This window comes from Phyllostomus hastatus, unplaced genomic scaffold (genome assembly GCF_019186645.2).
Source record: "Phyllostomus hastatus isolate PE091 unplaced genomic scaffold, TTU_PhHast_1.1 phas_contig_40, whole genome shotgun sequence".
In the NCBI taxonomy this organism is placed as follows: Eukaryota; Metazoa; Chordata; class Mammalia; order Chiroptera; family Phyllostomidae; genus Phyllostomus; species Phyllostomus hastatus.
In genome coordinates, this window is record NW_025333872.1 from 441,000 (window position 1) to 464,664 (window position 23,665).

Genomic DNA, 23,665 nt, shown 5'->3' on the forward strand with positions numbered 1-23,665 from the left:
TCCTCTCCAGGTGCTCCAGCCACCTTAGAAGTGGATCCTCCAGTCTCAGTCAAGCCTTCAAATGGCTGTAGGTTTGGCCAGCATCTTGACTGCAACCTCATGAGAGACTGTGAGCCAGAAACTCCCAGCTAAGCTGCTCCCAAATTCCTGACTTGCAAAAGCTGTGAAATGATAAATCTTGTGTAAGATGTGAAATTGGGCAGTAATTTTTTGTCCTGCATTAGATAACTAATACACTGAGTACTGCTGTAAAAAACATGTACATGTCATAAGATGGAGAATCACAGACTGAGCAAACCCCCAAAGTTGTTAAGTCACATTAATGTCTGTTATGTACTCTGTAGCTATGTTTACAGCATGTATTTGGAGGATACTTCCCTGGATGTGAAGCTTACAAACAGCATTACTGTAAAAGCCTTTTCATTGTAGCAACAGGGGAAAGTGGATTGATGGTAATAGTTACAGTGTAATATATGGTTAGTTTATTTCATATTTCAGATTTGCTTGAAAGGAATTAAAATTTATGATAATTGCAAAAACATTTGTTACTGAAATTTTCAAACACACAAAAGTAAGCAAGGTGTACTGATGGTGACAACATTCTAATGAGGATATGGAAAATAGTTGTTTTAAAAGAAACAATCCACATGTAATATTTTTGCAGTCAGTATGGGATAACCATTGCTCTTGATGCATATATATCACTTCACATTTGCAATCAAAGAAATATGTTAACTGACCAGCATTTTGTTTTAATATTTTTAAAGATTTTATTTATTTATTTTTAGAGAGGGAAGGGAGGGAGAAAGAGAGAGAGAGAAGCATCAATGTGTGGTTGCTGGGGGTCATGGCCTGCAACCGGGCATGTACCCTGACTGGGAATCGAACCTGCGACACTTTGGTTTGCAGCCTGCGCTCAATCCACTGAGCTACGCCAGCCAGGGCTAACTGACCAGCTTTAATGAAGAAATAAAAAATCATTGTATTTTCAGAGCTTGCAGCGAATGAAGATGAATTGCATTTTACATTTTAATGTAAATGGTTTTGGATTTTTAGATTGTGTCTGAGAATGTCTGCATTATTGGAATGTTAGTTTTCATCAGGTCAGTAAAAACTGAAGCGGTTGTGAAAACTGTTTTCACTCCAGTAGTTCAGAAGCTTTTGCAGCAGGAATGGGACCAGGTCAGGAGTGGCGAGCATCTGGCATGCGTGTTGCCATTCTCTGCGTTTCTGTCCTATGGCTGGAGTCCCTAAGGGATCCAATCACAGATATGTTTTCCTGTCTGAATAAGGTTTTCATTAAAATAGTGAATGTGCCTAAAAGTTCTTGAACCGTAAGTTCTGCAAGGCAAGGTAAATGATCAGTTAAATGATTTTTTAAGAATTTGGGCTATGTTTTAAGCCTCTTTGAGAAGAAATTTCAGAAACTGAAAAGCTGGAGATTGGTCATATTGCACATACTTATAACAATTGTATTGATACCATTTGATGTTCTTCCGTCTGAAAGTGATGTGGTAAGAAACTAAATTCCATTTTAAAATACCATGTATAGTGCAAATAGTCAAATAATTTTGTGATTTAAAAAAGTATTTTATAGCTATTAAAACAAGGTATTTGAGAATTAGTGATGACATTAAAAGAAAGCTCACAATGTTTCAAATGTTATAAGTTTTTAAAGTCAATTTTAAGTCCCTTTCTACTCTGAAGAATTTTTTTTTTTTTTGCAATTCCTAAATCAAAACTTGAGCTCTAGTTTTTACATAAAGTTGCCTTTATTTCCATGTTATTTCCAAATGGAGGGGCAGAGCGTAGCATCAAAACTACAGTGTTACAGAGAGAAAAAGTAGGTTTCTGGAGTAGAGGGATATATGTACTGACAGATATTTCCAGTATGGTATCTATCGAAATGTGTATCAAGTATTGCAGGTAAAGAGAAAGTACCAGTTAGTAGTCTGAATTAGTTATTCAGAAGGCACATTTTGAAGGCTGTTATTAACTTGAATTTAAGTTGGGAAAAAGCCTGAAATTGTGTGATTGGTAGAAGAGTATTTCCATTGATGTGTTTTTCCTGTTAACCATTATCAAGGCTCCCTTTTCCTTATTAACATCATTTAGAGATTAGAAAAGCCACCTATAACCATTCAAAGAAATTGTAAAGTTACTATGATCTCCACAAGTTACTCAGAGAGTAGCCAGGTGATTGCTTATTCTTCATCCTGTTAGGGAAAATCCAAATTGTTTTTTCGAGGAGAGTCCTGGTGCCATCGTTTGTGCTTCATGCTTTGTGGACGTGGGCACTTGTCCAGGTTAGGCAGCACCTCACCTTTTTAAGAGGGTGTCTCCCTCTACCTGCCAACTCAGCTGACTGTCAAAGAATATTGATCTGCCTTTATCTTGTAACAGCGAATGTGCAAGCCAGTCATGGTGCCAGTCATGGAACGTGAGCACAAAGTCCTGTCTGTACCTATCCAAAGCTTGGTTGATGGAAATCATCTTGGAGGATTGTTTAAGGAATATTGAGTTTAGAATCTGTCTTTCTAAACACACGTAAGATTTCCTCTTGGATTACGTCTGTCGAAGCAGCATGGCATGCTGTTTTATACTCGCCTCCCTCCTTTGGTAACAATGAACTGTATTTTGGCTTTGTGAATGTCTCCACTGGTGGATGCTCTAAGAAAGGAACCACCTGAAACACATACGGTATTTGTGTAAGGATGTCAATAGGACATTTTTGCCACATTATGTGTCTCCTTCGTAAACATATACAGGAGGGACTTTTCTCTGGTTTTATTATAGGAGTAATTATGCCTCTCTTCAGTTCTCCTGAGTACCTGGTTTGTTTTTATTATATGGTTCCTGTGACGCATGTCTTAACTGGTTGTGTTTTGTGTGATGACTTTAGTGGACTAGGAACCAAATTTGAGGCCCATCTCAACCCTACTTTTAGAAAGGTCCTCCTGATAAACTCGTGCTAACCTTACCCATACTGAATTTCTTATTTATTTTCCCTCAATTACTTATTATTGTGTCAAGTTGTAGAATACATTTCCTGGCTGCTTTAAATCCGTTGTGGAGTAAAGCAGGGTGGTATGTGTAAATAAATTTAGAAATTAAACAAAATTATATTAGGATGTATTGAGAATCTAGTAAGCTTTTTGCCAGTTGCGGGGGAGGCAAGTCTGAATGTGTAACAAAACATTTAATTTCCTTAATGAATATTATTGTGTCTTAGGCACTGTATCATGATCAGCAGTAGATGTGTGACAGTGATGTCCCAATATTATAATAACTACTTTTAATCAATTTTATATTTGTTCCTTTATTTTGTGAAGCCACATTTATAATTTTATAAAATGTGAATTAACTGTAACTTTGGAAGACCTCATGTGACTTTACATTGGGCGGACAAACTTATTAAGCAATGTATCCTATCCTGAATTTTAGTTTGGAGAATCTGATCATCGTAAAGATAATTTCATTTTATGATGCTGTTTATGAAAACAAGGTTTTATTTTTAGTTATAGCTTTTAAAATGTGATTTAAGAGGAATCTCCCAACTGGTAACACTAGTAAGTGAATTATTATAATAAGGGGAAAACCAAAAGCTGGTCCTAGGCTTGTCCTCATCCTGGAAAAAGAATGAGCATTGAAATTAGACGGACTTGTGTTTGAATCTCACAGCATATGAGTTATATGACCTTGGGTGAGCTGTTCATGTTTCTGACCACTAGTGTCTTATTTTGGAAAGTAAATATAGCTATATCTCATAAAGTTATTAGTGTAAGTATTAAATTAAACATTGCCTGGATAACATTTGGCATAAATCAGGTGTTCAGCACATTTGAATTTCTTCTCAAATGGTTTCTGCTCCATTAATTGATTTTATCAGGTGATTTTTTATTTATTGGGAATTTCTGCTTTGGGAAATTATAATGTTCATTTTATTTTATGAAAGATTTTATTTATTTATTTTTACAGAGGGGAAGGAAAGTACGGAAGAGAAACATCAGTGTGTGGTTGCCTTGTGCCCCTGACCCGCAACTCAGGCATGTTTCTTGACTAGGAATTGAACTGGCCACCCTTTGGTTCCCAGACTGGCACTTGAGCACTGAGCCACACCAGCCAGGACCTACAATGTTCATTTTAGATAAGATACGTGATTTCTCCCCTCTCCAAATACTGCTTTGATCAGTGATAAACAGGAGGCTAGTTCAGAGCAATTGATTGCTTAAAGATGTGGGGGCAGGAATGGATTGTATATTCCTTTGGCAACTTTTCATATAGCAATTACTAATTAATAAGTACAGAGCAGTTCTCTTTTGTAAGTAAAATATGTTTTAAAAAGTGGGAGAGGGTGTCCTTTAAATGAAAATTATTCATCTGTTCTGAGGAAATCATGCAGTTATGGAAGAAGCAGTGTGAATTAAGATATCCATGGTATTAGTATTTATATTCTATGTGTGTTTGTGAATGGAATGGTTATAATGCCCACTGATAAGAATCAATGAGTAGATTATGGCACAGATATATAATGAAATGATTGTTAATGACTGTTTAGTAAAATGGAAAATGCTTATGATTGAAGGATACAAATTTATTTATACAGGGATGGGCAAAAGAAGGTTTACAGTTGTGAGTACATGAAACAGTTTATTCTTGTATTATTTTCTTGTATTACAACTGTAAACCTACTTTTGTCCAGCTCTGTATTATGAGTATAGCCATGTAAGTATTATCATCTGAAGGGAATATTAAAGTTTGGGTGTCTTTTGTTTTAGGGTAAAAGAACAACACAGATGACTTTTACTTCTAACTTTAATGCTCTTATTAAAAGATATAAGCTCATGTTTTTCTAAAAATCAGAAGATGGAAAAATATAAAAAGCAAAAATGTTTAAAGTCTGAGTATATCAGGCATTTTTTTCCTGCATATGTGTATACACACATATGAGTATACATCCCCCGCCCCAGATAGATAGGATCATTCTTCTGAATCTTGTTTTCTTTCCCATCAATAACATAACGTGTACATATTAGCGTGTGGAGGTTCTTGTTAGTGGTTGTAATGAATGGTGCATAAGAATGTACCCTACTTTAAACTCTCCCCTGTTGGACATCAAGATAGTTTCTGGTTTTGTTCTTGTGAACAGGTTGCAAGGGAAATTTATATATTTTTAACCTAATTTATATATTTTATACATAAAATTTTAAGCCCAATTTACATATATAATCCTCACCTGAGGACATGCTTATTGACTTTAGAGAGGGGAAAGGAGGGAGAAAGAGAGAAACATTGGTTGCCTCATGCATGCACCTGGACTGGGGACCAAACCCGCAGGCTAGGCATGTGCCCCGACTAGGGGTGGCACCCGCAGCCTTTCTGTTTACAGGCTGACGCTCCAACCAACGGAACCACACTAGTCAGGACCCAAGATACAGGTTTTTGAACCCATCTTTTTTGGAAGTGGTCGGCTGTCTGTACAGAGTTGCACTATATTATGGGGCATCTTTGCTTTCATGTATGTTGCATCATCCCAGTTAGACAGGGGGTTCTAAACATTAGGTACTAAGTTTAATGTTCCTTTTCTATCCACAAGGGATTTCATGGAGGAGGTATTTCAGTAAATGCTTAGGATGTGAGGTAACACCTCATTGATTCCTTCAAAGTATTCCACTTTCACGGGGAAGTAGTAGAACTTCAGAGATTGAAAACTTCTCCCTAATAAAGTATCTAGAGTGAAATTGATTTCTTATGAAATACTTTTCATTAATACTCTCCTCTCCTGAGTTCCCTTGCACACCAAGTGTAAGATTACAGGAAAAACTTTTTCCTTATGAAATGCAATTGTAGTAGGAAGCATTTTTCAAAAAGAAAAAAAAACCCCAAGTCCATACAGTTAGAATATATTTTGAATGGACTGAACTCTGCTTAGCAAAGTTGAGCTTGGTTTTCCATCATAGTATAACGGTTGAGTTCATGCTTCAAACATACCACTTGGATTTGTGCCTCAGCCCTGCTGTTTTCTGTCTGTCCCCTGAGTGCCTTACTTAACCTCTTGGTGTCTCAGTTCTCTCATGTGGATATAATAATAATGCCTTCTCATAAAGCTGTGATAATTAAAGATGTCTATTCACATAAAGATCTAAAAACAGTGACTAACAATAATAAGCAGTCAATAAATGTACATTTTAACATTAATATGAGTTTCTTGTTAGATGCTATTGAATTTATATAAATTGAGAACCAAATGAAAAGTTAAAGTTTTACCTTTCATATTTTAGATAAATATGGTTATGAAATACTCTTTTATACTTTCATTAAGCATTCATTGAGAATGTACCCGGTGCCAAGCATTATGCCAAGTTTGGGGTAATACAGTAGTGACTCCTCCGCTCTCGGGATCCTAGGGTGAGCGGGGAAGGCGGACGTTGGTGGTGTCTCGTACTGGGCTTTACAGTGGGTTAGGCCCTTCACTAAATGTATTACAAAAGTTATTACATTTGATCCTAACAAACACCCTACAGATTAGATATAAACATTATCTTCATTTTATATATGAGGCTGAGAGAATTTAATTAACTTTCTCAAGATTATTTAACTACTAAATGACAGAGTGAATTAAAATCCAGATGGTGTAATGCTAAAAATCCAGCCCTTATTTAACCACTGTGCTGGATTGTAAGTAAATATATAGTAATAAATTGTAATTGGGGTCTGTAGGGTGCTGATTAATCCTAGGCTGCGCTTTGATTAATAGATACAGAAGTCAAATAGAGATCAAAATGTGTCTTTATTACTGTAAAGCTGGTGTGGGGAATGCTTTCTGATGGCTTGGACGTGCAGCACAGGTGGGCTTCTTATTTTTCCCCCACTGAGTTGGATTTGCACACCAAGTCATGGGCAGCTCAGCTAGAAACCTGATGACATGCCTTGCTCTAGGAAGCCCCGGCAGGCCCACCCATGGAGGAGAGGAGAAGGTGCTTAGCCAGGCAGCCTCTGAGGTAGGGGGTCGAAGGGAATGGGTCACACAGGAGCAATGGCCATCTTCAGCTTTCACCAGAGCCAGTGAGGAGTTTAGGGAAGAGTGTAAATTTACCTGGTATTTCCAAGAAGGGAGAAGTTACTGTTTCATGGGTTTATAGGAACTTGGGGAGTAGAAGAGAACGCCTCTCCCTATATGGGGGACAAGGTAGGAAGCAGTGAGGGTGTTGTGACAGAGGGTAACTGCATGAGACCTCTTAGATACATCTCTGAAGGGATGAGTGTGCGACCCTGTGCTTCAGGGAGAAGGATCAGCTGTGGAGCGGAGTGGAGGTGTGCAGAGAAGAGCATCTCAGGAACCAGGACCCGCTGGCTTGCGGAGTGGAAGGAGCTGACAGTGGCCAGCATGTTCAGCACACAGAGTGCCTGAGGCGAAGGAAGGGCTAGCACAGGAGCAGGGTGGGACGGTCATCACAGGTCACATCACCTGAGCCTTGTAGGCTGATAGGAAAATTCCATTTTATTTTATATGCCAAGGAGTTCTTTGAAGGATTTGGAGCAGGGGAGTGGTGTCATCTAAGTTATATTTTCAAATGATTGTATTGGATGCTTGTGGAGAGTGTATTAGGAGCGAGCAGAACAGGAGGCAGGGAGCAGTGTAAGGAGGCAGGCTTGCGGTGAGGATGACGTGGACTGGTGTGGGAGCAGTGAAATGGAGAGAAGTTGAATTGGAGATGCATTTTGGAGATGGGAACCAAAAGACTTGCTGAGAGATTTGCATGGGGGAGTGGGCAGGAGACTAGAGGAAAGAGAGAAATCAAGGGTGGCATTCGAATGTCTGGTTTGAGCAACTGGATGAAAAGTGCACTTGTTGAGGTAAAGGAGATAGAGAAATACTTCTGGGTGTTTGGAACGTGGCTGAGGTTAAGGTGCTTGTGCATTTTTATATGGCGATGTCAGGTAGGCAGCTAGGCTCAGAGGAGATTTCAGTGAGAGACGTAGATTTGGCAGTTTTTAGCATAGGGACAGCATTTAATTTCACATCATAGGTGGAGAAGAGATCATCTAGAAGGAGAAAGTGGGAGAGGGAAGAGAAGAGGGCCCAGTACCACGCCCTGGGGAGCTCCAGCACGCAGAGCTTCAGTGGAGGGACCGCATGCAGTGGGACAGAAGGAGCTGGTGCAGAGGTCACAGCCAGCAGAATGTACTGCTGTGAGCTCCAGGATTTAGTGTTTAGAGAAAGGGAAAGTGGTAACCATCTCCATTGCTAATCCAGAAAAGTGGCCATTGGATTTGGTAACAGAGGTCATTGAGGACACTGGAAGAGCAGTGCAGGAGGTTGAGGAAAGAGTGAGAGCTGAGGAACTGTGTAGATCTGTGCTTCTCAAACTTCCAGGGTCTGAGAAGCCCTCATTTCTAAGAGCACCCAGACGATACCAGTGCTGCTGGTCCAGGCAATAGTGGTTCTCAAATTCTAGTGTGTGTTAAAACTATATGGAGGACTTGATAAAATACTGATTACTAGACCCATTTCAGACTTTCTGATTCAGTAGGTATGGGGTGGCACCTGAGAATTTGCATTTCTTACAGGTTCCTAGGTGATACCAAATCTGCTGGTCTGGGGGATTCCAAACCTGCTGGTCTCCAACCGCACTTGGAGAACCACTGGAAAATTTCAACCATGATGGGAATGTGTCAGGGAGATTTTTCATTTATTTGTTGAGGATAGGAAATAACTGCAGCATACTTATGCTGATGAAAATGATCTCTTAGATACGGAGAAATTGATGATGTAAGAGAGAAAGGGAACAAGGGACTAAATCCTTGAAAAGGTGAGGGAGGACGGCTCTGAAGCATGTATTGCCGCCTTGGGTTTTTATGAGAAAGGGCTTGTGTCCTTAGTTACAGCAGGAGAGAAGGCAGGAAACGTGCGTCCAGTGCAGACGGGTTTGTAGATGTAGCGGTAGGCAGGTGGGGCTCCCCTTCAGTGGCTCCTGTTTTCTCAGTGAAGGCATGGGCTGGCTACTCCTGAGAAAGGAGGGTGAGCTGGAAGTTCGAGGAGAGAGTCTGTCAAATGATGACTTTGTGTAGGAAAATCAACTTAAAGGGAGAAAAATGGCAGTATTGAAACCCTTATTTGAAATTAAGGTCAGAAATTAAGAGTGGAACCAGCCCTAACCACTGTGGCTAAGTTGGTTGGGCATTGTGCTGTGAAGCAAAAGGTCACCAGTTCTATTCCCAGTCAGGGCACATGCCTGGGTTGTGGGTTCAGTCCCCAGTCAGGGTGAGTACAAGAGACAACTGATCAGTGTTTCTCTCCCTCTGTCTCCCTCCTTTCCCCTCTCTCTAAAAATAAATAAAGTCTTTTAAAAAATGCAACCAATCTGTATGATTATGCTGCCCCCCCCGCCCCAACCACAATTAGTTCTTGGATTCAGACATGGAGAATTAAATAGTTGAGCTCTCCCAGAGTTAGACTTTATCTAGGTGAGTATGTCAGAGAGAGACAGGTGCAAGAGAGAGGCACAAGGGAAATTATGCCTCTACTCTAAGCCAGACAAAAAGGGAAATGAAGACAGGAGAGGGCTGCAGGGTAGAAATAAGCATGATGAGGAGGTCAGTACGTTATCATAGTCAGGGTACAAATAAACTAAAACTAAAAGGCACAGGTTTGTGATGGGGAAAAGTGCTGGCATTCACAATTTTGTAGGCAGGGCAGTTCTTGCTGGTGATAGAGGTCCAGAGTCTGACCAGAAAGGTGGCTGAGTGAGATGGAGTTTCCTGGAGAGGTGAGGGAACTGAGAGGCCAGGATGTGGAGGTGCCTGCCACCTGGATGTTGACGTTGCCAAGAATGATGGCAGAGTTGGGAGTGGAGAGAGACTTTGAGGTAGGAACTAACTTCTAAATGAATGATGGAAAATTCCCATCTAGTGGACAACATCAGCATAGAGGGAGAGAAGGTTGGGACAGGGACTTTTATAAAACAGAGAGTTATAGTCTAGAAGTGGTAATGCTTGGCAAGGCAGACAAGCATTGAGGGAGCTGGGATAGGACGGAAAGAATGCATTCTGGATGCCAGGCTGTAAGAGAACTAGTGTTTTCAAGGTACTGCTTAGTTTCAGTTAAAGCGAAGAGATGGAGGGGAGGTTTGGACAAGGCTTTGAACGTGTACAGGAGTTTATCACAGATCTGGAGTTCAAGAGCAAGGACATGCATAAGGATTTGGGAGTGAAGGTAGAGAACTTCTGGAATCAGAGTCATATGGGAGAGTTTGGTGATAACAGATGATCTGAAAGTCTTGGGTGCCCCTTAGGGGCATTTCTACAGATGTCATTTCTATGAAAAGGAGTATGAGGCATGATGGGATTAGCTGAGTCTCTAAAAATGATACAGTAACATGCACATTAAGTTTGCTGAGGAAGGTGTCCTACATGGTCAACCTCTGCCTGCCTCTCTGGCCTCATTCTCCTGGCTCTACTGTCCCGTTCCGCGCACACACCATCTCTCTCTCTCTCTCTCTCTCTCTCTCTCTCTCTCTCTCTGCTACTCCAGCATGCCAAAGTGTTTTACCTGTTTCTTTTCCCCTTTGTTTGCGTGCGCTCTTCTGAGAGGTAGCGTCATGAGCTCTGGATCCAGACTGCTGCTCTGCTACCTTGTAGCTTTGTGATGGTGGGCAAATTCATTAACCTCTCTGTGCTTCAGTTTCTTCATTTGTAATAGGGGAATGGTAACAGTACTTACTTCATTAGGGATGTTGGGAATTAAAATAGTTAATTTTTTAAATCAATGTAAAAAGTTTAGAATAGTTCCTCCTGTGCATAGAATCAAGTGTTAATGTATTTTACTAATACTTGAAGCTCTTTTTCCCTATTTCTTTACATGCCTGCTGCTTTCTCATCATCGAGTTACCTCAGCTCAAATGTACTTCCTTAGACATCCTAGCAAAGGGAGCATGACACTGTTGGGTTTTGTTTTGTTTTCCTTAGTCCATTATACTGTATTATTTAGTTGTATCATTCATCACTATTTGGAATTATTTTATTATTCTGCTCTTCCCCTCTCCCCCCTTCCCCTGAACTGGTCCCTACTGTATCTCAGCTTCTAAAACATGTCAGATACTTTATAAGTGCCCAAGAAGTTTTTCTACCAAACTGGCCTAAAAACAGGGTGATTTCCAAGGCCTCTACTTTGATCAGGCAGCATATGGTGGCAAAGTGACCGTGAGACTTAGGCAGACGGAATCTAGCTCCTTGTCTGTCAGTGTGTTGGCTCATCTAGAGCGGGTGGCCTCCTCTTCTGCTGTAGGGACAGGGCCACATTCCTTTTTAAATGTGGCCACTTTTCAGCTACAGCCGCAGAGGTGAGTAGTTGTGACAGAGGCCCTAAGCCTCACAGAGTCTAAAATATTTACCGTCTGGCCCTTCACAGAAGAGTTCACTGACTTCTGATTTAGATGCATAGAAAAAAAAGACTAGAAGGAAACACCAAAAATAATAACAGAAGATTTGTTTGGGTAATGGGATTATAGGTCATTTTAGTTTTTATCTTTTTTTTTATTTTGTTACAGACCCATTTAATGTGGAAATGAAGTAGCCTCGTAAATGCTAATTTTGAAGTATTTAGAGCACATTTAATGATGGGTGTTTTTTCCCCTTAGTGCTGCTTTTGACACAAAAACTGGGTTACGTGTGGCCGTGAAGAAGCTCTCCAGACCCTTTCAGTCCATTATCCATGCCAAAAGGACCTACAGAGAACTGCGCTTACTTAAACATATGAAACACGAAAATGTAAGTTCTTCATTCAAGAAAGAATAAATCCTGCTCTTGAATAGACTAAACAATAGAAAAATTGTTTCAGCTACTGCAGTGGAAATACATTAGAGCGTATCAGACTTTGGGCCGTGCTTCTTATGCTGGGGTGTTAGTGGCCGCTGCAGTATGTAAGGTAGCTACTCACAAAGCCTTGGGATGAAATTGGTGCATCTTCCTGGACTTTGAGTTTTACTCAAAGATTTTTAGAGGGAAAGAATTAAAAATGTTAATAAGAAAGGCTATATTATGAGGTATAAGGATTTTAAGAGAAAATATTACAAAGAAATTTTGTATTCTTTACCTGATTTACCTAAGACTGTCTTCCCAGCATATGAGAGTCTGTGGCTCTTCTGTGTTACGGTTATTTCAGTGGAGAAGTTTGAGGAAGAGTGCCTTGGGCTTACTGATAGTTTTATCAGAGATGGCTATTACTTTATGTACAATTTAATATTATAATTTTCCTTTTTAATCTGAAAAAACACCTTTACCAAATTTAGGTATTTTAATAAATGTGACAAAGATATTGTTTCAGTTAAATAATTTTTTCTTTTCTATTAATTTGGAAATTTGAGAACTTTGAGAACAATGCCACCCTGCAAAGGGGTGCTGAACAGTTCAAACACAGTAAATAAATGGGTCCAATTGGTATATTAACTGACATTGAAAAAAACAGTTGACTGATTATTTTCCTGTATTTCAAAAAAATCAAGTTAAAAAGAATTTATGTGATTACTATATGAAAGGAACTGTAAATTTTGTAGCATTGTAGAAACAACGATCATAGAGATTAAAAAAAATTTTTTTTATTGGAGCCCTGGCTGGTGTGGCCCAGTGGATTGAGCATCGGTTTGCAAACCAAAAGGTCGCTGGTTCAGTTCTGGTCAGGGTGTATGCCTGGGTTGCGGGGCCAGGTCCCAGGTTGGGAGCTTGCAAAAGGCAACTGAACAATGTTTCTCTCCTCCTCTTTCTCCCTACCTTCCACTCTCTCTAAAAATAAATGAATAAAATCTTTAAAAAGTTTTTTTTATTTGATTTGAGAGAGGGATTATTTATTTCATTTATTTATGCATTCATTGGTTGTAGTTTGTATGTGCCCTGACTGGGGATCGAACCTGCAACCCTGGCATATCAGGATGATGCTCTAACCAACTGAGCTACCCGGCTAGGGCCAATCGTAGGAATTTTAGAGTCATTTGACCCTATCGATTGTTAGTGTGAAGAAAAAAATTCAAAACCTAAATTTATTACTTGTCTATTCATACTTTTTCTGTTTTATTAATTGAACTTTTTTTGTCCATAGTAACAGAAAAATAGCAGTTAAGGGATATTTTATTAATATACATTTGTTTCATAAAGTATAAATTCTAAATTGAGAGCATTCAGACTTAAATTTGGAATTGGATTATAATCCAATTCCATTATAATCACAGCTGCAGTTTCCTATTTATTTTCATGTTTTATTTTAAATGCAAACTATTTAGAAAATCCTGTTTTCTGCAGGTAATCCTATTCCTAGGTATAATTTTATATGAGCATCCACATGCAAACTGAGTTTTTAAAATGTCATTGCATAGCTGCAGGCTTTCTAATCAGTGACATGTTTACCAGAAATTGAGATTGTGGGAAAAGCTGCCAAGAGAAGCTTTCTTCCAAGGTCTGCATAAAATCAAGGTGGCCTGGTAGCTTAAATGATAAATTTACATTTGGTTTTCATCACAGTTGAATGTGTATGTTGATTGTCATCACACATTAATAAATGTGACAGAGACATTGTCATAGCTTTTTAAATGTAAAGAATACTTTGACCCTGGCTGGTGTGGCTCAGTACCTTGAGTGCCAGCCTGCTAATCAAAGGGTCGCTGGTTCGATTCCCAGTCAGGGCACATGCATGGGTTGCAGGCCAGGTTCCCAGTAGGGGGTGCATGAGACACAACCACACATTGATTTCTCTCCCTCTCTTTTTCCCTTCCTTCCCCTCTCTCTAAAAATAAATAAATGAAATCTTTATTAAAAAAAAGCATACTTTGAAAATGGATTGCAAGCTAAACACAGAACCCCAAGAGACCTCCAGGAGGCCCTGGGATCCCACTGATGTTGCCTATGCTAATTTAAGAACATCTGGTTTACCAGCGCTATACTTTATTGTTTTGCTTTTCTTTTCTTTTTTTTTTAAGATTTTATTTAATTATTTTTAGAGAGGGAAGGGAGAGAGAGACAGAGACAGAGACAGAGACAAAGACAGAGACATCAATATGCGGTTGCTGGGGGCCGTGGCCTGCAACCCAGGCATGTGCCCTGACTGGGAATTGAACCGGCAACACTTTGGTTTGCAGCCCGGGCTCAATCCGCTGAGCTACGCCAGCCAGGGCATGTTTTGCTTTTCTTTATAGACAAATTAAGCCACTGCTTAGGGCACACATTATTTTGGGTTATTGGAGTCCATGCATTGGCTTTCCAATGATCATAACTACCTTACTTGGTTTTTATGCTTTAATTTTCCATAATGGGATAATTTCACGTGTAACTTGTGTGATCTTGGGCTGGTTACATTTGGGCTGTTTTGTATTTGTAGAAATGAGGAGGCCATAGTGATGGATATAATTTTTCTAATTTAGCAAAGGTTACAAGACTTTTAAAAAGAGGGCTGACAGTATTAGAAAAATGGTTTTAATTTACATAAATTGTTTCATAAGCAACTTAATAGCAGTCCATCATCTTTATATTATATTAAGATGTTTGGATTTTTAGCAGTATCAATGCAGACGGTCACCTGTATTTGGATATTGGTGATTTGTTGTGTGAACAGAAGAAGGAGGTGCACGGCTGAATGTTTCATAGTTATCTATTGTCTTGGTAGATGTTTGAAGGGGGAATCGGAAGGGACCAAAAGACTTTGGTACAATATAGAAAAATTCCTGCATTTCAGTCTAGTCTGCAAACAATTGGTAGGCGCTTACTGTGTACAACAGTTTTACCTGGTAAAGAACCAAAACTGCTAAGTCAGCTTATCTGAGGATTTTAAAAGGAATTCTTCTCTTTTACCCTCTTCTTCCTCTTTCTTTTCTTTTTTTTAAAAGTGACTGTTTTGGGCCACCATCTAATTTTTAGGTAGCCATCTGGCCTCCAAAAGCAACAGCAGTAGCAACAGCTTAAAACTTTTTAAATTTTTAAGTAAATATTGGTGACAGATTGTTTAGATGCCAGAACGCACATGTGCTCTTTCACACAAAAATGTCTCTGACCCACAATTCATTGTTCATGTTACTTCTTTCATGGTAATGAGTGATGGGTATGCATTTGTCAGATGGGTAACAAGAGCTGGGTGAGGTTTTCTGTGACTGTAAGAGTTACTCTGAGCAAAGTTAGCTGCGTCATTCTTGATTGAACTTGCAATCTCGATCTCCTGCATACCTGCTCTAAGGGAAGATAAAAGGGAAAAATATAAAAGCCGCATCCTCGGCTGTCTGGGCAGGTGCTGCAATACAAGCACTGCCCAGTCAAGGAGTCAAAGGTCTGCATATTTTGAAATGTCTTCTCTAAAAATGTGATTCCTGGGCTACTTTGAGGTGTCATATATGTCAGAATGAGTAAGAGAATAAGCCAACATGTGACTTGAATTAAAAGGAAAATTTCATTTAAGAAATGAGTAGATTATGGAATATTCCTAAAATGTTTGCTACATCTATTTTAATTCTGGGAAACACCTTTCTACAGAATTTGTCTTTTGAGTAACACTTCATAAATATGATTAATAGAGAAGGGATATTTTATAAAAACCCACAAAAAATTTAAAATATTTTGATGTAACACAGGTGGTTTTAATCTCATGGAGTGTGTGCCATTTAAGAAAATTAAAATTTGATAGGGCATTCACTAATATGCTCTGCTCTATTTTTTCCAAATAAATTAATTATATTTCTTGCAGCCATGTTTTTAAGTTATTTGAATAATTTACCTCATCTTTATATCTCAAATTTTGTTACTGAAAGTAGCTGCTTCAAAAACTTTGTTTCTGTGATTTGTATTTTGTAATTCTTTACAAAACTCTAAGGGTGTGGTTACCACTGTCTCAGAGGAGATACCTCTCTTTCGTTTCCTTAACAAACGTTCACTGGATTGCTGTGCTTTCGTTTCCTTAACAAACATTCACTGGACTACTGTGCGCCGGGTGCTGCCCTGTGCACCAGGCACTGTTCCGGGTGCTGGGGTTCTCAGAATGAAAGACACAAGCTGGTGGCTTGGAGAGACCACAGACTGGCTGTGGGATGCAGACTCTCAGCTATTTGGTTCCGGATGACTGTTGTGCTGTCAATGGGGAGTTGGAACTTTTCTTTGAAAATCTTTCAGACTTGTTTTGTTTTACCGTTCTTGAGGTAACTATTGCATGAGTAATCCAGGATAAAGCTGACCTCTGGTGCTTTAATTTTATGTTGACCTGAGAGTAATTTTTCACCAATCACAACGGATACAGTGTGAAACAATATAAATTGTTTTAAATTTCTCTTGTATTGAGGAGATGGGCAACTCATAAAAAGAATCAGTGGTTAGAAAATGTCAGAACAGGGGGATAAAATTGGCTTTTAGAGCTCAGCTACCTTAAAATACAAGTGAGTATAGGGGAGAAAGTAATCAAAAGACCAGAGATTTTAAAGCAGCAGTGTATCAAACTCAAGGAAAACAGTTGTGGAGAAGGAAAAATAAATTATTTCACTTAAATTTAAAGCATCATTTAGAGCCATTAATAAGGTCATGGGTGGATGCACTGTTGGTGGGAAGGTAAGTTAGCCTCATCCTCACAGAGGACAGTTTGATGAGATTCAGATCCTTCAATATACTGGTGTCCTTTGATAATGCAAACCTATTTCTTAACATTTGTTCTCTGGAAGAAAATATAAGATGTGCAGAATACACGCACGCACGCACACACGCACTGGCAGTGTTCCTTAAATGTCTAAAGATAGGAAATTGGGTAAATTATGATACATATATATGAATGATAGAATATATTATTGAAAATTATTTGAGGATGTGAGACTAGTCTTGTATTAAGTGACAAGGCAGTGTATAAAAGTATATGCATAGTATAACCCCAGTTTAATTTATGTACATCAGGAAAATCAAAGGAAATATGTCAAAGTGTTCATGATTATTGTGGGTAGTACAATTATAAGTGATTTTGGTTTTCATGTATACAGTTGTGTAGTAAGGATCTGACAGTACCTGCACCTTTCCTTTGCGTAAGATGCAAAGAGTTGAAAAACTCTTCTCCTTGAATTCCAAGGGTTTTTTTTTCCCCCTTCATATTGTTTTCCTTTTGAGTTCAGGCTACCTGAAATTGCTTTCAAAGTCTGGTATTTGGGTGAGTGGAGTGACACTCTCACCAGAAATGCTTTTTCATGACAGTGTTTTGAGTGCTGGCATATTTCATCCTCAGAGCCCTTTGTTTAGTGTTGCTTGGTTGGCACAGTGTGCTGACTCGGCCACAGTGATGGGTCATTTTTAATAAGGGCCATTTGGCTTTCATTTGTTTCATTTCCAAATACCCTCAAATCTGGCTGGGATATTAGAAATGTATTCTAGTTCTTGTTTGCCTCCTCAGTGCCTAACTTTGTGGAAACAAGTGGTCTGGGTTTTAGTAGGAAAGGAGGGGAGTATATGTGGACTAATCAGTATAATTCCTAGACCAGAAAAATTGCTCAAACACCTTGGATTACAGAGTATTAAGTAGCTCTTTGCTTTATCCATGTATAAAGATAGCTTTTTTCTTTTTTAAATAGTCTTATCTAAGTACTTGATAATGATTAAGAAATTATCTTAATATTAAGGATATTATAAGGATATTATAATATTAAGGTTATTATATCAAGAATATACTCAAAGAGTATTTGGGGTTTTTTTAAATGTCAGTTTTGAAGATTGTATAGTAACAAGAAAATTTTTATGGAATAATAACTATACATCTAATAATAGTACATTTAAAAAAGAAAATGATATCTATGATAACAGCTGTAGAAATGTGACTTTTTTCTGTTTCTTAATCAGACTATTATTAGTGCATATGTTAAGTCAAAAGCCTTAAACCTTTTTGCTTCCTTATAAACTAACAGCTATATGTTACCAAATCCTAAGGAGTTAAATATTTTTAATAGTAAACTAGATTTTTATGAGAGGTAATGTTAATGAGTAAAAAACAAAAGCATAATTTGGTTAGAAAATAAATTATGAAGTATGTGTATGATTTTGTGACATTACTGAACTCAGTGGGATTTGGAATTAGTTCATAATCAAAGACCCGATGGGTCCTATATAGTAATTTCAGTATTTATTTACTGTTTGATTTTTATGTTTTCTTACAGGTGATTGGTCTGTTGGATGTTTTTACACCTGCAAGGTCTCTGGAGGAATTCAATGATGTGTGAGTAAATCTTTTGCACTCATCCTCCTCAGCTGGGAGATGAAGATTAGCAGCCCGTTTCTCTTCCTGAACTGTTTAACAGTATACAGACTTCAATTTTTTTTTATTTCTATCATCCAGTTCTTTTGGGGGATGGGATGGATACATAATAGGGGTGGTGAGTGTATTTACATCATTTCAGACGTATTGTACTATGTTCAGAGAGTCTGCAATGAGTCCTTGCAAGAGTTCAGTGGAGGAAAGTACAGGGAGTTTGGACTATGATTTTTGTTTTCAAATTGCCTGCCCCAGCTTTTAAAGGGAGACCTTTACATTATTACGTTTACATCAAGAAATATAATGGAGCCCTGGTCCCGTATAGGTTCTTCCTTCCCTTTTTTTTGACTTGTATGTGGGAAATGGTGCTAGAACTGCATGCTGATCCTTGAAGTGTTGTATTTCTGTGCTGGAACAAGGGGTGGGCCTCACGTGTTGAAAAGCTGATGAGTAGTGCCACACTTCCCAGTTTTGTGGCCATCCCTGTTATGTTAGCCTGGGAGTCCCCTGGAAAGCAGAGCCTGGAGCCTTAGGAACCAGCAGTGGCGGGGGTCAAGGGGTGGGGGGAGCGGTAGGGAAAATGAAGCAGGCAAGGAGAGAAAGCTACCAGGATGTGTTATTAAGTTGGTCACCATTGTGGGCAGCTGAGGTAAAAACTGCCAGGATCTTCTAGGAAGCCATAGAGTATACCTCAGATGACGAGCATTTACCCACTGGCTCTGACCCCTTTTGGCAAGGGTTACTCCATGGGCCCTTGCATGCCCAGGCTACACATGTGTGAGTGTAAGACACATGAGTGCATTCATTTGAGTGCAAGATAGATCCCAGCAGGCGTTTCTGTGTGTGTATGAGTGCTGCACTGTAGCTTTCCCAGTGTGGAACGAGCAGACCTTCCTCTCAGAGTGACACTTTTTTTACTAAGGTTGAACCTACATCGACACATCAAAATCACTCAAGGTCCATAGTTTACCTCAGGGGTCACTCTTGCTGTTGTACAGTCTATGGGTTTGTACAAATAACAGTGTATCATTATGATATCATGTAGTGTGTTTTCACTATCCTTGGAATGATGGTTTTGATATCCTGCCTAAAAGTGGAAGAAATGCTGAAGTAATATGTTTGTGAACTCCTTTGGAAAACATTTGAATCAGGTCTGAGCTATAACCCAAAGTTTTAGGTACAGTGAGGATGGATTTATTTAACAAGGAGATTTGTGATTTCCTGACCTAGGCAAATGCTGTAGTTTGTCTTAATCAGGCATTATGGAACTGGATTATGAACCTGTTTTTCCTATGTGAAAAGACCTTATGTAAGGCTAGTGTCTAGTTGAAAGGCTAAGTTTTATCCATTGTAGTGCCTTTGGCTCCTTTATCCATTTCAGCACCTGCCTACTTCAAGCACACTCACTGAACTAATGTTGCATTTATTTCTCCATTCATTCAACAAATACCATGGCTGCTGAGCAGGAATCTGTTCTTTCTTCCTAACTGTAACGGAACTTCCTTCCTTCCTTCCTTCCAGCTTTACTCAGATGTAGTTGACACACAACCTTGTGCAAGTTGGGTTCCTATTTACAAACAAGAACTGAGTTTGTCTCTTGGAAGCATATCTCAGTACTACTTGTTGAATGCATGCTGAGTGGAGTGTTGGAACTTGCTCCAGATAATCAAAACGCTAGTCTTTGCCCTAATGAAATAAAAATATTGGTAGGAGAAATAAATTCAGAATACTTTTGTAAGTTACCAATTGGCTGTGTGACCTTGGACAAGTCACTTTGCCTCTCTGAGCTCCAGTTGACTTCCCTGTAAGATGATGAAAATTGAGGTGGTTGACTTCTGAAGTGTTTTCAGTCCCAGAGAATCTGAAAATAGAGTGATGAATCTCAGGTTGCCTTTAGAAAAATGTTGTTGTTGTTGTTTACTCTTTATGATGTGCTTATATCACTAAAAAAAATTAGTCTTGTCCAGGATTGTGGTTATTTCAGTGTTTTCCAAAGTCATTAGAATTTGCATAAGAGAACAAGTATCACCACCTACAATTGCAAGGTTTGCAAATTTAATATACCTAAACTGAGAGAGGGTCTGAATTGTGTAATACCACATACAAAATTGCAGGCATCCCAATTCTTTTGGCTCTAAATCTTTTTCTAATCACAGCTTTCTTGATTTAGAACTATGATTATTATTTGAAGTCTATTAACCCTTCTTATTGGATAAATACAGTACTTTTATTCCTTGAAAATTGGCTGAGTGCTCAAGATAGGTAATACAGGAATAGAAACGGTCTGGGAGAAAAATGAATGAGTTAACTGTATTAAGTTAAATTTGCAACTGACTTCCTTATCAGAGAGGTCCACTGAAATAGAGGTGGAGAGTTGGTGAAACTCTTTGTAAACGTCTTCATTGATTCACATTTCAAATGTAAATGAATTACACATCCTTTAAGAAAATGCCATTTAGTTTTTGTCTCAGATCATCAATAAGATGCCTCGTTTTCTCAGATCAGCTGGCAATTAAAAGGTTAAGAAACGTCAAGGCCTAGCTTATATAGTTTGAGTCCTTCAAGGAATCTTTTCCTAGTTAACTCCTTCCTGCGTCTGGGTGGGGACCTCTCCTGGGTGTTCTCTAGCACCTGGATGTTCCCTTTTTTAGCTCTAATCATGTTCTGTTATGGTTGTATTTTTACATATGCCTTCCTCTCATCTCAACAGTGTCTTTTTCCACTGTTGCGTCCCCTGTGCTCGATTGTTGATGGGGTGATTGAGTGAACCACACCAACAAGGTTGAGTGAACCTTGTGCTATCTAGTTTATAACTGGCGCTGATAGCATGCCCAGAGCATTCTTTTGACTAGCTTTTTTGTTTTTATCCTGTGATGTAGGCTGTCTGGTAGAATACTGACTGGGTCTGGTTTGGCTGATGCACGTACTGCAGGGGACATGTTTCAGTGTCTCTGCTTCAAATGAAAATAGTTTGTTGTGAAATAAGTGGGCTAAGCCGCCTGCCTGGCTGAATGGTGTTTTTACCCCTTACCTTACAACAGTCTGGTGTGCTTACCAGAAAGATCTTTGGCATGAGTATTTCTATAACATGTGTTCTTGTCTGCTCTTACAGTAATGCTGTGTGAGTTGTTGTGGGTCATTCAATCCAATTTGGTAGCAATTGAGCACCTACGATCTGCCAGACACTGTTCTAGGTACGTTAGATACCACCAGAAACAGAAAAAGAACTGTCCTTGTTGAACATTGTACAGAGAAATAGTGATAACAATGTGCAAATAAAAGAAGAAATTAGACAATACGGTAGCAGGCAGTAATGCTACGGACAAAAAGGAAAGGTAGAGAAAGGAAGGGAAATTAGGAGTGCGAGGGCAGGGGGAGAGATGCAATTTTAAATGAGGCAGTAAAGCCATGACTCATTGAGAAGGTAAATTTTGAAGTAGAAATTTGAAGGAGCAGAAGAATTAGACTCATGGATGCCTGTGGGAGAGCATTTCAGGCAGAAGGAACAGCCAGTGCGAAGGTCCTGCGGCGGAGGGCTGTGTGATGTTTGGGATTGCAGCAGCAGGGCCTGTGTGGGGCCTGTGTGGTAAGGCCAGTGTGGGGTGAGCGAGAGCAGGCGAGAGAAGTAAACGAAGACCCGAGAGTGATAATTGGGGCAGGGCACTGCATCCTGTAGGGTTTTATCTGCAGTTGAAGGGATTTTTGCCTTTTGATAAGAGCAGTGACATGATGTAATTTTTAGTTTAAAAAAATCACTGTCTGCTCTGTTGAGAATAGACTGTAATTAGTTCCAAGGATCCTTGAATGTATATATTTCAGAGGCCTGTTGTTACAAGTTGTCAATCTCTGTGATTAGTTTAAGTAGTTTCTTTAAATATGAACGTCTTTTTTGCCTTTTTATAATTGCTTTATCAAATAGGGCTGACAGTAGTAGAGATGTCAATCTATAGATATAAAAGAGGTTTTTTTTCCTACATAGGTTCTTTCTGACTGCATTATGCTTTAAAAATAAAGATGGGCCCTCACTGGTGTGGCTCAGTTGGTTGGATATCATCCTGCAAAGTGAAAGCTTGCAGGTTCTGTTCTCAGTCAGGGCACATACCTGGGTTGCAGGTTCGATCCCTGGTCGGGGAGCATGCAAGAGGCAGCTGATTCATGTTTTCCTCTCACACCGATGTTTCTGTACCTCCCTTCCTTACCCTCCGTAAAAATAAACAAAATAATCAATCAATCAATCAATATGGTAGGGTAGGAGTCTTGACGATTGGGTGTTATCCAAAAAGTGCTTACTAAATAAAGATCTAGGAGAGGGCACTGTGTACAGAACTGAAAACCACTTACTTAGACTTCCGCCTTTTTGCCGGTACGGTACACTTTAGTTATGAGTCACTTTGAGAAATGGTGGTTTATGCTCTTTATAGTTTCATTAAATTTAAAGGAGACCATCTTCACAAGAAAAGTGCAAAACACAGTTACCAATAGCTGTCCAGCTGTCTCAAGTCAAACCTTCATTAATTTACTTGAGATGTTACAAACGCTGACAGCAGCAGGCATGTCTTTCCCTAGAGGTCATTGCATTTGCTCTCCAGAGACAAATACTGCAGACACTGCGTGGCTGTCAGTGCTTCTTTTGGAATTGACTTATTTACAATGTGCTCATCTATGTTTTCCTCCCACTCCCTTGTTCACAACTTTTAAAAGTTGGTATGTCTTTCATAAGCATTGAGAAACTTTGCATGATGCTTGCTTTTGTCCACGGTTGCAAGGTTTATTTTGGAAACCTTTCTATATGTGATGAGTTGAAATTTGACAATTGGTTATCATGGACTGGTCTTGGAGCTTCATGGAAACAGCATACAGTGATTTTGGTAGTTTCTGCAAGATACTTCTGCCAAGAGAATAATGCTTTTCAGTTGATTTGATTGTAGCCTAGCAGCAGTGCTTGAGGGTTATTACTGGATAGACTGATAAATCTTACATACTTACATAATGTTTAGACAGTCTCACCTTCCATCTGGAAGTTTTAGTGATAAAATGGATGTGGCCTCTTATGGGGAGGGGTCTTGAGGGGAATTACACAGTGGTGGAATATTCTAACTAAAAGTATGTTCTCTCTCACTCTCGAGCTGTGTGGTCAGTGGCCTCCTGACTGTACGGGATTTCTTGTCACTAGTAACCATGGAAATTCAGTAGTTACACTTGAAATTACTGTGGCTGCCTTGGTAATGCTGCTCAGCACCTTTGTGAACTCGCACAGACATGGCAGAGCAGCAGTTTGCAACCTTTTCATCTCGTTTTAATTACTAAAATTCTGTGGCACACCAAAAAATATATTTTTTGCCGATCTGACAAAAACAGTTAATTTTGATCCATTCACACCAGATGGCTAATGTTGTGTTGGCTGTTGTCATTTTTTATTTG

General features: G+C 39.2%; 1 protein-coding gene across 3 annotated transcripts in view; it reads left to right on the forward strand.

Moving 5' to 3' along the window:
• MAPK14 (mitogen-activated protein kinase 14) overlaps nt 1–23,665 on the forward strand; it is a 64,475-nt gene that overhangs the window by 13,557 nt on the left and 27,253 nt on the right. For all 3 annotated transcript variants that reach the window (XM_045844261.1, XM_045844260.1, XM_045844259.1), the window contains exons 2-3: nt 11,640–11,769; nt 18,150–18,208. In XM_045844261.1, coding sequence (XP_045700217.1) covers nt 11,640–11,769; nt 18,150–18,208 — 189 coding nt within the window. The remainder of the gene's footprint in view (nt 1–11,639; nt 11,770–18,149; nt 18,209–23,665) is intronic.